At 39.4% G+C, this 15025-nt stretch overlaps 1 protein-coding gene and 1 pseudogene across 1 annotated transcript; one reads left to right on the top strand and one right to left on the bottom strand.

Moving 5' to 3' along the window:
- The first annotated feature begins 1506 nt into the window (after window positions 1-1506).
- Window positions 1507-6860, top strand: LOC109706412 (probable galacturonosyltransferase 7). Its single transcript, XM_020227223.1, has 10 exons — window positions 1507-1882; window positions 2133-2161; window positions 2252-2311; window positions 2473-2529; window positions 3404-3539; window positions 3664-3716; window positions 3896-4191; window positions 4527-4884; window positions 4970-5515; window positions 6058-6860. Exons 1-10 carry the CDS (start codon window positions 1735-1737, stop codon window positions 6337-6339), a joined length of 1965 nt encoding a protein of 654 aa, XP_020082812.1. The 5' UTR covers window positions 1507-1734; the 3' UTR covers window positions 6340-6860.
- A 2340-nt stretch (window positions 6861-9200) lies between these two features.
- On the bottom strand, window positions 9201-12371 carry LOC109706413 (annotated as a pseudogene).
- Between the last annotated feature and the right edge of the window lie 2654 nt (window positions 12372-15025).

Below are 15025 nucleotides of genomic sequence, written 5' to 3'. Positions count from 1 at the left end.
ATAATTAGTCTAGTTTTATTTAGTTATAAATTAATTTAGGGGCAATTATTTATATATTTCTAAAATATTTTTGATTTTTAAATTTACCTCTATTAGAAGATTAATATTAAAAATATTTTTTTTTTACATTCCAACATATTTCAAATATATTTCTAGAGTTTAATTCTGGTAATGAATTATTAGCAATAGCAGTTATCTTTATAAAATTATTATTTTGCCCTTTCAAATATTCCCTTCTATTGTTACCGACTTTTCTTATTTACCCTTTAAGGCTTTAGGCTTAGTTTGGTATTGAGAGCTATCTAACGCTATTAGATAAAATAGAGTTGAGGAAAAAAGCATATAACGATATGTTTCTGCGTTTTCCGGTGGGAGTGCAGAAAATATATCGTAACCGACTAATGCGGAAAGCAATATTACGTACGAAAACAAATAAGGTATTTTTCCAACGTACTTTCTCACCGCACGTAACGCAATTCTCCCACAATCCCAAACGAAGCCTTAGTTTGGTATTGAGGCTTATCTAACGCTATTAGATAGAATGAAGTTGAGGAAAAAGTATATAGGGATATACTTCTGCGCTCTTCGGTGGGACCGTAGAAAATATATCATAATCGACTCATCGTGATATGCGGAACGCAATATTACATATAGGTATTTTTTCAACGTACTTTCTCACTGCAAGTAACGCAATCTCCACGCAATCCCAAAACGAAGTTTAAGTTAGAAACACAAAAAGTATCTTGATTGTTATCTTTTCAAATATATCCCTTTCTACCATCACGAATATTTTTTATTTTTTTTAAAGTTAATGATAAACAAAGTATTTTGATTTTTTTTAACTTTGATAGATATTTAACTCATGTTTAGCTGTAGAGATATTTTAGAATTACATGATTGAAAAGAAAAAAAAGGGAATAAATGAGATATCCGGAGTATGTATACTAATAGAAGAGCAGTGGAGCATGATTGAAATGGAGGCGATTGATTCTCACGCTTGATGCATGAAATCAACGGGGTTTTTTTTACCAATCTCGTTTCTTGTTGGATCAAATTTTTTTCTTATATTCTTTTACAGTATATATTAATCAGTTAAAATTATCAAAATAGTTCAAATATATTGATATACTAATTTGAATAAAGTGAATTTTAAGCTGAGATTAGGTGTATCTTAAATGCGTATTTACCGTAGACCAATACTCCACCCATTATCATTTATTAATATCTGTCCTTTCTGTATGACACTTGCGGCATAAATAATATCCCGAAGAAGAGTAAGAAGAATCACAGATGTAAATTACAAAAGTTTGAGGGGTACACGTGCAAAAATGCGACAGTGAAAGTAACGCTATTGGTGATGCAATTTCACACATTTGTAGCACTAAGTACGAAAAAAACAAAATAAAAACAAAAATTACAAATAAAAAATAAAAAATAAAATAAAAGAAAGAATCGATAACCATTGTCTCTGACGCTTCTATTTTATTTCTCAATCAAAATAAAAAGAAAACGCGAGAGAGAGAGAGAGAGAGAGAGATCACATTTGAGAGTGATAGTGAGAGTGAGAGTGAGTAAGAGAGAGAGAGCATCAATGGTGGAGAGAGGCGACGCGATCTCCTCCGATCAACACATCTAATTAGGGTTTTGGGGCGTCTACGTAGAGGAGGAGGAGGAGGAGGAGGAGGCTACGGTGGCAGATCGGAGGAAGAAGACGGAGAGGAGGAAGAGGGGGCGATGAAGGGCTACGCGGCCGCGGCGGCGGCGCCGCCGGGGAAGCGGAGGTGGAGGTGCCTCGCGGTGGCGGTGCTCGCCCTCGTCTTCTGCTCCCTCCTCGTCCCCCTCGCCGTTCTCCTCGGCCTCCACCACAACCGCTTCCCCTCCGGTGCGTGCTCCCCCGCCCGAAAACCCTAGCGCTTGCCCCCGATCTCGCTTCCTGATCGCGCTTCCGCGGCCGCGATCTCGGCTGTGGATGGTATTTTGCTCCGGAACTAGGGTTCCGGCGAGATCCGGCTCCGGATCTCTCCCTCGGATGCGAGATCCGTGCTATTCCTATGTTTTTTTAATCGAAAAAGACGGGTTCGTGGTGTCTTTGATGGAGAAATCGCTGATTCCTGTGTGTTTTTGGTGTGCAGGGTACTTAACTGATGATCACTCTGCATCGGTGAGAATTATCAAATCGTGCTACTATAATGTCGTAGGAATAGGTTTACTGGTATTGTTTTCTTATCACTTGGTTTTGATGGTTGTGTAGGAATTTAGCTTTGGGGTTTACGAGCATCTTGATGGTGGTAGAAAGCATAGTTCTTCACAGGTCGTTATCATTTCACTGTTGTTGTATCTTTCAATTTTTTATGATTTACTGGACCAGAAAGTGGGGTTGGCTTATCACTTTCCTGGTTGATTGGAAATTGAGTTGGTTGAGATGTTGAGATTTTTGTTTTATATTTGTTAGTGATCTTTTGTGCTTTGCAGGGTGATGGGTCGAGAATTGATGATCTCGTGAAGAAACTGGCACCAACTTTTGCGAAGGTCCACTCTCCACTTGCTTGAATATAGAATTTTTGTCGAAAGAGCGAGAAATTACTTCATTGAGTCTTTGGTTTTGTAAGTTCAATGGTTTAATCACTTGGTAATTGAATCCATCCTAAGGACCTCCAAAACATGAATAACCTAGAATATTCTTTTCAGTTCCGAAAAGACCAAAGCTATAATCAAATTATGGGTCTACGACGTTTGTTTATCCTATAAACTTTTATCAAGTTATCTCATATCTTGAATGGCTACTCCATCTGTGTTCGGAGGCTCAAAAGAAACATACGTTCAATACCTTTAAGAAAGCGGTCTTGCAGTTCTGCAGATTCTTAGAGAGGGGTAACACATGGGACAAAGGGGAAAATCTTTTCATCTGGGCAAGTTTCTCCCTTCATCTTCTCTTTTATAACTGTCGTAGACCCAATCTCAAGATTCAGTGACTGGTGAGTAGTGAGCAATTTCTAGTGGAATCCTCAAGGTGCTCAACCAAGTTCCTAACAAGTCAAGCTTTTGTAACTTGAATATGTTTAATAGATATATATTGCTCTCTTGCACAATATGTGCACTGCCACTGTCTTCTATTCGGGATTGAGGAGCATAGAAGTTTTAGTCTATGGCTTGCATAAATGAATATTGGCTGCCTGCACTACAGTATCTTTGTCATCTGATTCTGGTAAAAAAATATATACTCTATATTGTCTCAAATGCCCTCATTTCGGATCATTTATTTTTACTGCTTCATTTTAATCAGTATCCAATAATTTAGATTCCAACTTAGGGGTGAAGCAGATCAAATTGGTGTGAATCATAATATCTTTGTTGACTTGGCTTATCCAGTTGTTTGAAATATCTTTATGTGCCTGTGTTGCAGGATCTGACCACCAACATAGCAAGTCAGTCTGATGGCAATGAATATGAGAAGAATGGTAGATTCACTAGTGACAATGTCCAAGCTAGTGTACCTCCAAAGGGTGCTGTCTATAAGAATAATACCGCACATTATAAAAGTATGGATTCAAAATTTAAATGTTCGGAGTTCACTATATATTACGAAGAAATAGGAAATTTTACTAGTCTTTATTTTCTTGTTCTTTGAGATAAGTTTTCTTGCCTTTTGTTTACACTATGCAGATAGGGACACACATCAAGTTGTGTCGAGAGAAGCATCGTCTCTGAATACAAAAGTATGACTATTTTATCAGCTTGCAAATGCTTTCCATCCTTGAGATCAACTTTAACACTGCAACTCTTTTGAACAAATTACCTTACTTTGGCCGATTAATTAGTCAAATCTTGTTGATTTACAAATTTTCAACTTCTTTTTTAAAAACATTTATTTATTTATTTATTTTGATTACCACAGAGTGATGGCATTGATTGGAAGGAGAATGTTACAGAAGGTTCAGCTGGTGACGAGAGTGGAAAATCTTGTCAGCTTTTATTTGGAAGCTACTGCCTTTGGTCCCTAGAACACAAGGAAGTAATGAAAGATTCCACAGTGAAGAGACTTAAAGATCAACTGTTTGTCGCCAGAGCTTATTATCCGAGCATTGCAAAACTTCAGGGGCAGGAGAAACTAACATATGAGCTGAAGCAGCACATTCAAGAACATGAGCGGATGCTTAGTGAAGCCATTTCAGATGCTGATCTTCTGCCAGTGTAAGAAATATCGGCTATCTTCCAACTCTTCAGCTTTCTTTCTGACTTTATTACTGGTTGGCAAAGTTGTAATTGCAAGCCAATAGTGATGTAAAAATCGCTATTTGCTCGCAATTTCCATTGGCTCCCAGTTACTATTGGTTGTTTAAGTTAGAAAAAAATGATGCTCAGTTAGATAGTATTTTCCAAATGAATGTTGGAGCTTTTAGCCTTCCGCGGTTGCATATTATAATGAACATTACTTGTTCGTTTAATTTGATTTGACTTTCAAAACCATTACTTTAACTTGATGTGTTTAGAAATATGGTTCTGAAGAGAGTGGTAATCCTTTTCAGTGTCGACAAAAAGATACAGAGAATGGATGAGATTATTGCAAAAGCCAAATCATGCGCTGTAGACTGCCATAATATTGACAAGAAACTCAGACAGTTAGTTGATCTCACAGAAGATGAAGCACATTTCCATATGAAGCAGAGTGCATTTCTCTATCACCTCGGTGTTCAAACCATGCACAAAAGTCTGCACTGCTTGTCAATGAGACTGACTGTAGAATATTTCAAGTCTTCATCTGTGGATATGGAGCTGCCAGATGCTGACAAGCTTGAAAACCCCAACTTCCACCACTATGTTATCTTTTCTCTTAACGTGCTTGCAGCTTCTGTCACTATTAATTCCACTGTGATGAATTCTGAGGTATGGGACTCTCGTATATTTATCTAGAGTGAAGCACTGTACATCTCCTTTCTGTCACTTACCACATTCTTTTGTAGTATTTCAGGAATCTGAAAATCTTATCTTCCATTTGGTCACCGATAGGCAGAATTTTTATGCATGCAAGCATTGGTTTGTGAGAAACCGTTACAAAGAAGCTACGGTTCATGTTCTTAATTTTGACGATCTAAAAACTGAACATTTGAACAATCTAGGCATCCAACAACTATCTCCATCTGAGGAATTTCGTGTTTCAATTCGTAATACTGCTCGCCAATCGCCTATGCTGATGAGAACTGAATACATCTCGGTTTTTGGTCACTCACACTTTCTTCTGGCTGACATATTCTCGAATCTGAATAAAGTGGTTGTTTTGGATGATGATGTGTTGGTCAAGAAAGACTTGTCATTCTTGTGGAACCTTGATTTGCAAGGAAAAGTGATTGGTGCAGTTCAATATTGTCGAGTCAGATTACGCCAACTCGGAGCTTACTTGGGTGGATTAAAACATGATGCTAATTCTTGTGCCTGGATGTCTGGATTGAATGTTGTTGATTTGGAGAAGTGGAGGGACCGCAAGGTTACTGAAGTTTACCATGGGCTCCACCGGAAGGTTAGTAGCACTATTCATTGATAGTATGTAGGCTTGTGTTTTGTAGAATTATTGATTTTAAGATAATAAGATGTTTCAAATGGTACAATATATCGACTAATTGTTGGATTTTCACCACTGTTTCAGAGGTGAATTTTTTATCGTTTTGATCTTGCTGTTTGCCCATTGAGTTCGATAGAATAGATACGAGTTACCGCAACTTTAGTTCTTTCAATTTAATTTCAATCTCAATAAAGTCCTTGGGAGTTTTGATTTTGAAATTTAGTCCCTGAATTTTGTTTAGTGTAACAATCAAACCATTCCGTTAGTAAAGATGCCACACCAAGCTAATCTTTACAGTTCAATAGCAGGGTCAACTATCTCAACTTAATTACAGAATTGATACTCGGAGGATATAATTGAAATCAGTGCTGAGTTTCGAGGACTGAATCAGTAATTAACTCATAAGAATTTTTATTAATTAGTGGAAAATCAATGATCAGTATAGAGCTATCTGTCTGTTGCTTTACTTACTAACGTTCTACATGCTTTTCTCTTGACAGTTTCACAATGGTAGCGAAGCATCGTGGAGAGCTGCTACACTTCCCACAACCTTTCTTGCATTTCAAGATCTAATTTATCCTCTACAAAATAGCTTAGTTCAGTCAGGTCTCGGTCACAACTACGGAGTTACTCACGGCGCACTAAAGAATGCTGCTGCTCTTCATTATAACGGCAACATGAAGCCTTGGCTCGAACTTGGTATACCGAAATACAAGAAGTATTGGAAGAAATATCTTACCCGGGAGGAGCAGTTCATGAGCGGTTGCAATGTGAACCCTTAGCTGCAGCTATTTGCGAGTTAGGGCATATGACATTACAAAATTGGAGAAAGGGAACAGAAAGAACGATAGTCGATTCAATCTATGAAGTTTAGTGAAAAATCTATATATTGGTTTGAAGCACAACAGTGATGCAGATACCAAGGATGGTGCGATCCTGAAGCAATAAATGGTTATTTTGTGATGGGATGGAAAAGGCGAAAATGCAGAATATCTTGGATATGGAAATTACCCTTCATCACTTTGGTCGCGAGATTTGTACCCGGTGGGCTCTTACAGGTAAGTTTAGGTATTAGTTGATTGCATTATTCGTTCTTTTTGATATGGAAGAGTCTCCACTTGGCACTTCTAATTGGATAGGATGTAGATTGATTTGTTCTTTTCTTTTTTTCATCCGTGCAATTTTTACGCCCTTGTTGGTCAATTTTCTTCCACAAGAAGGGTTAATTTTTTTTGGATCTATTATTGGCAATTCTTTGTTTTATTTGAGCGCTCGCACATGAAATGGAGTCATCTCATTATGATTTTTCTTGATTGTTTGGTGTAACATGTCATTATCGGTAGGAAAGTCACATTGCTTGTGCATCATCTCTCCCTTCGCTTCAAACTTCGCAAGTTTGATGTTTCAATTTTCACGAGTAATTCAGCTATCTTTCGTTTAGTTAAAATGTGTTCTTTCGTGTTACGATGCATCAGTATAGTCATATGCTTCTAGAACTGTTTTCTGATTCGGTGGATTCTGAGTTCCAATTTTGAGTACAACTGCTCGAGAAAGCACTAACATTTTTTTCATAAAAAACCTCACCAATAGTTTCTCGACCTAGCCCTGTCGGCCAAGTAGAAGTTTTAAAATAGAACTTATTTTTGCAGCCCCTCCACTAGAAATTTCTAGTGGACCAGGCCTTTTGAGTGTTGTGCCAGACACATACATTTCATTCACCTCCTACTAATCAAGAATTGCTGTCACTTATACTGTAATTAGCACTCAAATCTCTTCGGTCTTGTTTGGATACATTAATTTTTTTGTTAAATACATCTCTTTAATTTACCCAAAAAGCCTGTTCTATTTGAGATGAGGTATATGATCATTTTTTTTTTTTCTAGTATGATGCTTCATATTTTGGTCTTCTCTGAAGTCCTGTTTGCGGGCTAAATTAAATTATTTTGCAAGTGAATTATATTATCCAACTAAATACAAATGACACCAAGCAAAACAAGCCCCACCCACATCTTGTATGGTGCTGATTGTTAATTTTTAGATTTCACGCTCCATGTCGATCGATCGTGCCTCGAACTCCATCAACAAGAGGGTCTAAATTACAATTTGAAGCAGCAGTCGCATACACGCTCTCTTTTCCTCTTTTGGCTTCAACTATCTACGTGTGACGCAGTATCGGTTTAAAGCAACACGACCATTTCCTTTTCTTTTCCTTTCTTTTCCACTTTTTGTTTTTTAATCAAGCAATGAGTGACATACTCGAATCGATTCCAAAGCAGTAGGCTGATCATGGCAGGCTCTAACAAAAAGAAAGATCCAGATTATTCTTTGCAGCCGAAGAAGGGCATGCAATCTGCTGCTTTTGGCCATTTATTCGTTAGTTTTACCGTAGAGAGTCAAAGAAACAAAAAAAGAATAGAAAGATAAAGCGAAAGGAAAAGAAAATGGGTGTAAAAGTGATCTGATACTTATCTTCTTCCTCAATGTTATGATCAGACCTGTTGCTTCCACACAGCAAAACCTCATCTTGTTGAAGATCCATCCCTCCCAGTTTCCAGCGTAATTCCCTGCATTCCGTTGCTTTACTTTGATCCGAAGTCTTTGGTTGTTGAAATTGGATTATTATCCTTTACATTTTGCTGCTACTTTTATTCTTTTTTCAGTTAAGTTCCACTATCTTGTGATTTCGAAAGTAACATCAAAGTAGTTGTCGTCATTCGAAATAATCGTCATCGATTTAGGAAGAGTCGAAAGCGATTTGATACAATACTTAGATTAGAGTATAACATAAGAGTTCAAGGAGGTTATTGGATTACAAGTGAGAGAGAGAGAGAGAGATTATTAAGGAGTTCATATATTAACAATCTGACATCCAATAGTTTATATGAAAAATAAAAAATTAATAGATAAATGTGCAAAACTGACATGAATTATCAACTATTTTAGATTGACCTTCCAAAATTTTAATTTTTCTACATAGTTTTTTTATTTATTTAATTTGAGTCGGTCACTTTAAAATTTAAATGCGTCATTTATATTTACAGATTTAGTTAATATACTTCATATAATTCTCACAATTATAAATTCGTTAAAGTAAATAATTAACTCAAACTTTGAAGTTAAAGTGCCATTGATCGAGTCAAATCAAATAAATTAAAATATTAGATAATATAATTAAAATTTTGAAAGATCGTATAGTCGATTTACTATAATTCATAGTTCCGATATATGTTAATGGGGCCAAATCTATTATACTTAAAAACTTTTAGGTTGGATGGATTCCATTGAACTCCCCTAATAACCTGCACATAACAATTCATCTATTCAAATGTTATCATGAATGATTTTCTCACCAAAATTGATGCACTGTTAAAAGCTTGAAAAAAATTAAAAAAAAAAGGATCAAAACTTCAACTCTCCATAACCATCATTCTTTCTTTATAAGGCAACTAGTTTCTTATAGATTACACCAAAACAAAAGAAAAAAAAGAAAAAGGAAAAAGTTACACTGGCTCCCCCAAACTTTATTTGGCAGGAGACAAGTGATACAAGAGATCTTGAACAAAAGTGCTTTTACTAAAAGCCCAGAAACATAAATACAAGCTTCTTCAATCCTTTTTCGTATTAGTTAAGCATACACCCAGAAGCAGGTAAAATACCTGGGTAGTAGTCAGAAAAAATTTTGAGAGAAAAAAAAAAATTTGTCACTTAAATAGCGAAATATTCTGAAAATTATTAGTATCGTTCTCGGCAACCATCTTATCCCAGGGACCTCTGCAGTGCTTCTGCAGCTCGATGTACCTCTCCACGTCGAAATTCTGCTTCTGGTAAAGCTTTTTCTGCCGCGAGCAGAAGAGCCGTTCCATGAAGTCCTGATAAGTCGGGTCCCTCGATGTTATCAGGAAATAACTGTAGCCGACGAGGAGGCCGCTGGTGGTGGCGAAGAACGCTATCGGCTCCATTACGTCCCACGAGAACTCCCAGAACGTAAGCCGGAAGAACACGCCGATTTGCGCGACGAAGAACCCTAGCCCCGACCAGAGGATCCGGCGGACCTGCTTGTGCGCGAGCCCGTCGATCTCTTCCTTCTTCTGCTGAAGCTGCTTCAGCTCTTCCCTCCTCGGGTCGTCCTCCGGTGCGAGCGCGAGCGGGACGGCTCTCCTTACAAGATCTACAACCTACAGAAGAGCGCGGCAGAACAAGCCGTTAGAGTCAAAAGCAAATTCAATTTTCCGGTTATTTCATACGTCAGATGATTGTTTAGGTCGGCATAAACTCGAGAAAATTTCCTAGTCTGAGAAGGTCTATAAAAAAAACAAAAATGAAGTGCGACAGATTTACATAGTCGCCAATGAAGTAACAGAAAGAAAAGATCACGAACCGATGAAGTTCAATAGCCTGTAACTCGCGGATACGATATCTTCGAACTAGCTTGGGCAGCATCAAACAAACAGAAAATGAAACAAACAACTCTAGATTTCAAAGTCCATGCATGTATTATACTAATTCAAGAGCAATTAGCATGTACAGAAGAAATTTCAGAACAAAGAGTATAGTATGTATCATTATCGAATTATAAAAGGAAAAGAATGAATGTGAAAGTCTCAGATGCTAACAGTAACAGAAACTGCTGCTTATATTCTGTACATGAGTGAAGTTCAGATGCATAAAAATAACATAAAATGAGAAAAAAAAATACTGCATGGTAGGTAACCTCTAATCCCTACAGGAATATTAATTACCCTCCTCAAAATCCTAAAAGTTGGATATAAACATAACCACATTATTCAGTAATGGCTTAAATTTTTAATAAAAAACTAGTTATCCCACGTAGCATCAAAGCAGAAGGTTCTGAATTAGGAAACCTCCGTCGTTTTTCGAAATATATTTCCAAAATATATCAAAAGTTACTTAATTAGAGCTAATAAAATTGAGCATCTCGACGAACGCAAAATCTCTTGATGCTTAGTTATCTATTTTGAGCGGAGCCGAGCAATTGAACAAAAAAAAAAAAAACTTTTCTTTTTATTTCTTGCCACAATGTGGGGGCAATAAGGTGGTCATGAAGATATTATAAAGTAAACATACATATATATAATAAATCCACTTGGTTGCTTAATGTATTTATATGAATAAATAAGAGCAATTTCCAAATTTAGAAGTCCAAGTTTACAAAATCACTGTACATATAATAATCAGCCATAACTTGTTGCCCCAACAAGCATTTAAAAAATCTAACTCAATCGTTTATCAGTTGGATATTTTTAAATTTCTTATTGAATTTGCTTGTTTATTTGATGCGCCAAAAATCTATGGAAAATAAAAAAGGACTAATCAAGCCAATTTTTTTCTTTTTTCAAATTTAAAAAAATCTCGTAATCTCTTCTCCAACAAGAAACCCACAATCTCAAAGATTGGTAATCAAATTTTGAAACAGAATGTGAAATCGATTGAAGAGGAGAGAAACCCATTCAGGTCTCATAATCAATTCGCACAAAGGAAAAACAAAAAACCTGTATCTTCCCATAAATTCTGGGGGAAAAAAGTCACATACCAGATTTAGAACGCGAAAATAATTAAAAAGTTGTTTATTGTTTCATGCTATATGGAAATTCAATTCAAAAGAAGAGAATACACAATTACAAAATTTCTCATTAATTTTGCGAAAACCTTCTTTTTTCTTTTTTATAAACTGCCCAAAATACTCCAGCATAGACAATAATCAAGAAACCCTATTTACCCAAACCCATAATTAGAAATTAAAGGAAAAGGGGGAAAGGTTTGAAATTAAGTTAGAAAAGGGGAAAAGTTGTTGGCGAGGTGGTGGGGGTGGGTGGGGAGCTCGAAATCGATCGATTCACCTTCTCGGGGTGGAGATGGACCTTGTTCGCGGAAGAGCAGGGGCGACCCCGGCTCGTCGAGCGCGCGCGCCAGCGCGGCGGCCTCGCGCGTCTTCTGTCGCGCGCCACCCCGGGCCCTTCGCACGCGTCGGAGGGAGCTCCGAGTACACGATCACCTCCCGTCGCCGCCGCCGCGCTCCCGTATGCGCTCTTTCAGCGCGCTCTGTAATGCCGCTGAAGAATAAGTGACAGCAGGGGGTGGTGAGGAGTGAGCTCGGCGGAGCGATCCGACGGTAAGGCGCTCGAGCGGAACTCCGGCGGGAAGGCGCCTTCGAAGGGGCTCAGGCGAGCTCAACAGTGCTAGGGCATCCTCAGAGCTCGGAGAGGGCGATGGAAGGATCGAGAACGGAGAGAAGGGGAGTCCGACAGAACAATAGCGTTTGGGGCGAAGAAGAGAACTTGCGGGTCGAAGCTTCCGAGTCGCGGATCGGAGGAAAAATGCGAACCCAAGACCCGCCGGGTGGAGGGTAGTGCGGAGAAGGGCTATCCGATATCCACTTACCCATTATTGGCGGATCGGGCCAGCCACATCGCGGATCGGGCGGAAAAGGCGAGCCCAAGACCCGCTGGGCACTGGATAGTGCGGAGAAGAAGAAACCGAGACCCACTTACCCGTTAGCTGGAGTTCCTGGACCAGGAGAGCCCAAGCGGAGGCCCATCAACCGTCGAATAGCATCCAGCAAGCCACATTCCCATTTACCATCATATTTGCTGTTAAGCCCTCACATAGTTGTTATTTTCATTTCAGTACTAATATGCTAGGGAGTATAAATAGTGAAATGTAATGTAATCGAGGCATCAAATAAAAATGAATTAGTCTATTTCTCCCCCAAAAGTTCTTCTCCAAACCCTTCTTCTTCTCTATCCCTTATCTCTATCCCAACTCTTTTCCCTAACCCTTACCTCTCAATCCTCATCTGTCTATCTCTCTACCTCTATTTCTCTTCTCTCTATCTCAATCCCAATTTCTATCTCTATTTCCTTACCTCTCTAGCCTCGGTTACCGATTACGTTACCTCGGATCCGCGACCGGAAGCACCAAGAACCTGATCCGAGCCATAAGGGATATTACAATTGGTATCAGAGCGGCACTGTCCCAGGGCCGTGGGCAGCGGGAATTCAACAGGAGCAAGAACGTTGGAGTTTCAGCACCTATGAGGAATTACTTCGAACAGTGGAGGCGCAACAGGTAACATCAACCAACTAGCATAATTAAGCAACAGAAGGCTCACACGAGGGTGTACCGAGGTAGTAGCAAGGACTAGTGCTGGTTCTATTGCAATTAGAACAGCACCAGGCCTCAGACAAGCATCATTGGCACCTCGGCCGAATTACTGTAGCAGGTGTTAATTTCAGACCAAACAAGAGTGAAGCAATCACAGTAGCGTCGAGGGGCAACAATTGGAAAAAAGAGTTCAAATTCGAAACCAAGAGAAGTGAGATCCCAGGGATCGGTGCTGCGATAGTCGCTTGATTCCGATTCTTAGAATTGTAGAGTCAGTTGCGACATAGCTACCTGCGCTGCGAGAATCGACTTCGGCTGGATCTCGACAAAAGGAGCCGTAGCGGAATCACACTGATTCTGAGTTTCGCACAGTTCTAGCAGAGCTAATTTCTGCTTGATTGTGAAGCTCCCACCTGGTTCCTGCGAACAATTCTCAAGCAGGTAGATCCCACATTGTATAGCTTAGCAAAATTGGTTCGGCATGAGGCAACGAATTTAAATTCACTAGTAGCTGGTACCAAGGCAAGAGAAGAATTAGTTGCTGTCCAGGGATAGAAGGCAAAATGGCTAATGGAACAAGGTTGCGGCAACAAACCACTAGCTATAATCAAAGCTTTGAAGAAGCATTACAAAGTGCTCGGGTTGTTAATCAAAAGTTAGATGTCTTAGTTGAAGCACTACAAAAGGAAGAGGCAAGGAGGCACGAAATCATGATGCAGGAGAATGCCCGCAGACATGAACAACTCCTAGAGTTGATTAGGAGCCGATTTGTGCATGCTAGAGAAGAAGAGATAACAGTGCAAGTTCCGACAGAGAAGAATCATCGGCAACAGTACATGCCATACATGGAGTTAAGTTTCCCAGATTTTAACGGAACAGATCCAAAAGGATGGTTACGAAATTGCGAGCAGTATTTTGACCGATACCAAGTTCCTGAGCAACAATGGATAGGCATAGCGTCCATGCACATAGAGGGTGATGCACAGTTTTGGAAGCAAGCATATTTCTTTAACCGACCAAGGGTGAATTGGAGCGAGTTCTCCGATGCAATTTGTAAAAGATTTACAGCGGCGAAAGAGGGGTACCCAATCCGAGAATTTAGTACTTGCGAGCAAACCAATTCTATAGAGAGCTGCCAAAAGAATTGTGAAGCCGCAAAAAGATCTGAAATTATGGTGCAGGAGGATGATCACATACATGAAGCTGGAAGTGCAGGATCAAAGAAAGAGTGTGATGATTATCTACAGTTGGAGATCAATAGAAAGCCAGAGATAGCATGGAGCGAGCGTGCTAGCAAGCCAGAAGAGCTACTGAAGCTGCTCGCAGCACAGCCATCTCTACTCAAGCCTGCCCACAATGCCCCAAATGCATACACTACTTCAGCTGAAACTGGAAGTACCATAAAAGCTGTTGCCAATACAACTCACAATTCCGAAGAGAGTCTTAATCTTAATCTTGTAGAAGGGGCTGCACCAAGTGAGCAAACAAAGATGCAAGGGCGGTGCGATGAATACGGAGAGGAGTACATCACGGGGAAGCAATGCAAGAATAGCTCCCTACATATGTTAACGGCACAGAAAAAGGCTGAAATGAGTGCTGGATCCGAAGCAGCAACAGAAGAAGGATGGGAGCCACAACAAGTAGAAGGAGGAAATGTCTACGAGGCTAGGAGTATCAAGGAGTCAGGTAACCAAACCCAATTAATTTTGAATGATGATCGAAACCTGCATAGCCTCATTGACTTCGGGATTGCAAAGGCTACCAGAGTTGAGTTTTACTACGGTTGCACCCTTGATAGTGATAGCAGACCCTGAGCACAAGGTGCTAAGCGAAAACTCTTGCCCTCAGTTTGCAAGAAAGGAGCCAGGACACAAATTCTTTGCTGATTCGAGAGAATTGAGGCTCGAAAATTCTGACATAGTGCTTAGAATTGATTGGATGAAGGAATATAGGCAAGTGCCTTTTGATCCAGGACCTAACAAGGTGACCACTCATGGCATTGAAGAAAGATTTTCGCAAAGGCTTGTCACCCCAATCAAGCTACCAATGATAATCAAGCAGGGAGTACAAGTAATAGAAGCTCGGCCCTATCGGATTAGATCTGGAGCAATAATGGAGGAATTACATGCTTGCATACAAAAGCCACTTAGAGAAGTTAAAGATTCTACTCAAGAGAAAGAATTTGTCGCAGTTCTGTTGGGAGTGAACAAGAAATGCTTTGAGATACAACAAATCAGTGATCAACAAGAGGTGGTAATTGCAACAATGCTAAGGCAGCAAGAGAGATCACAAGACATGCAGGTACAAGTGCTAAGTCAAATTCTTGGTACGACAGGAGTTTGCCTT

Source organism: Ananas comosus, unplaced genomic scaffold (assembly GCF_001540865.1).
Source record: "Ananas comosus cultivar F153 unplaced genomic scaffold, ASM154086v1, whole genome shotgun sequence".
Taxonomy (NCBI): Eukaryota; Viridiplantae; Streptophyta; class Magnoliopsida; order Poales; family Bromeliaceae; genus Ananas; species Ananas comosus.
The sequence above is the reverse complement of the archived record's forward strand: the minus strand, read 5'-3'. Positions and strand labels throughout refer to the sequence as shown.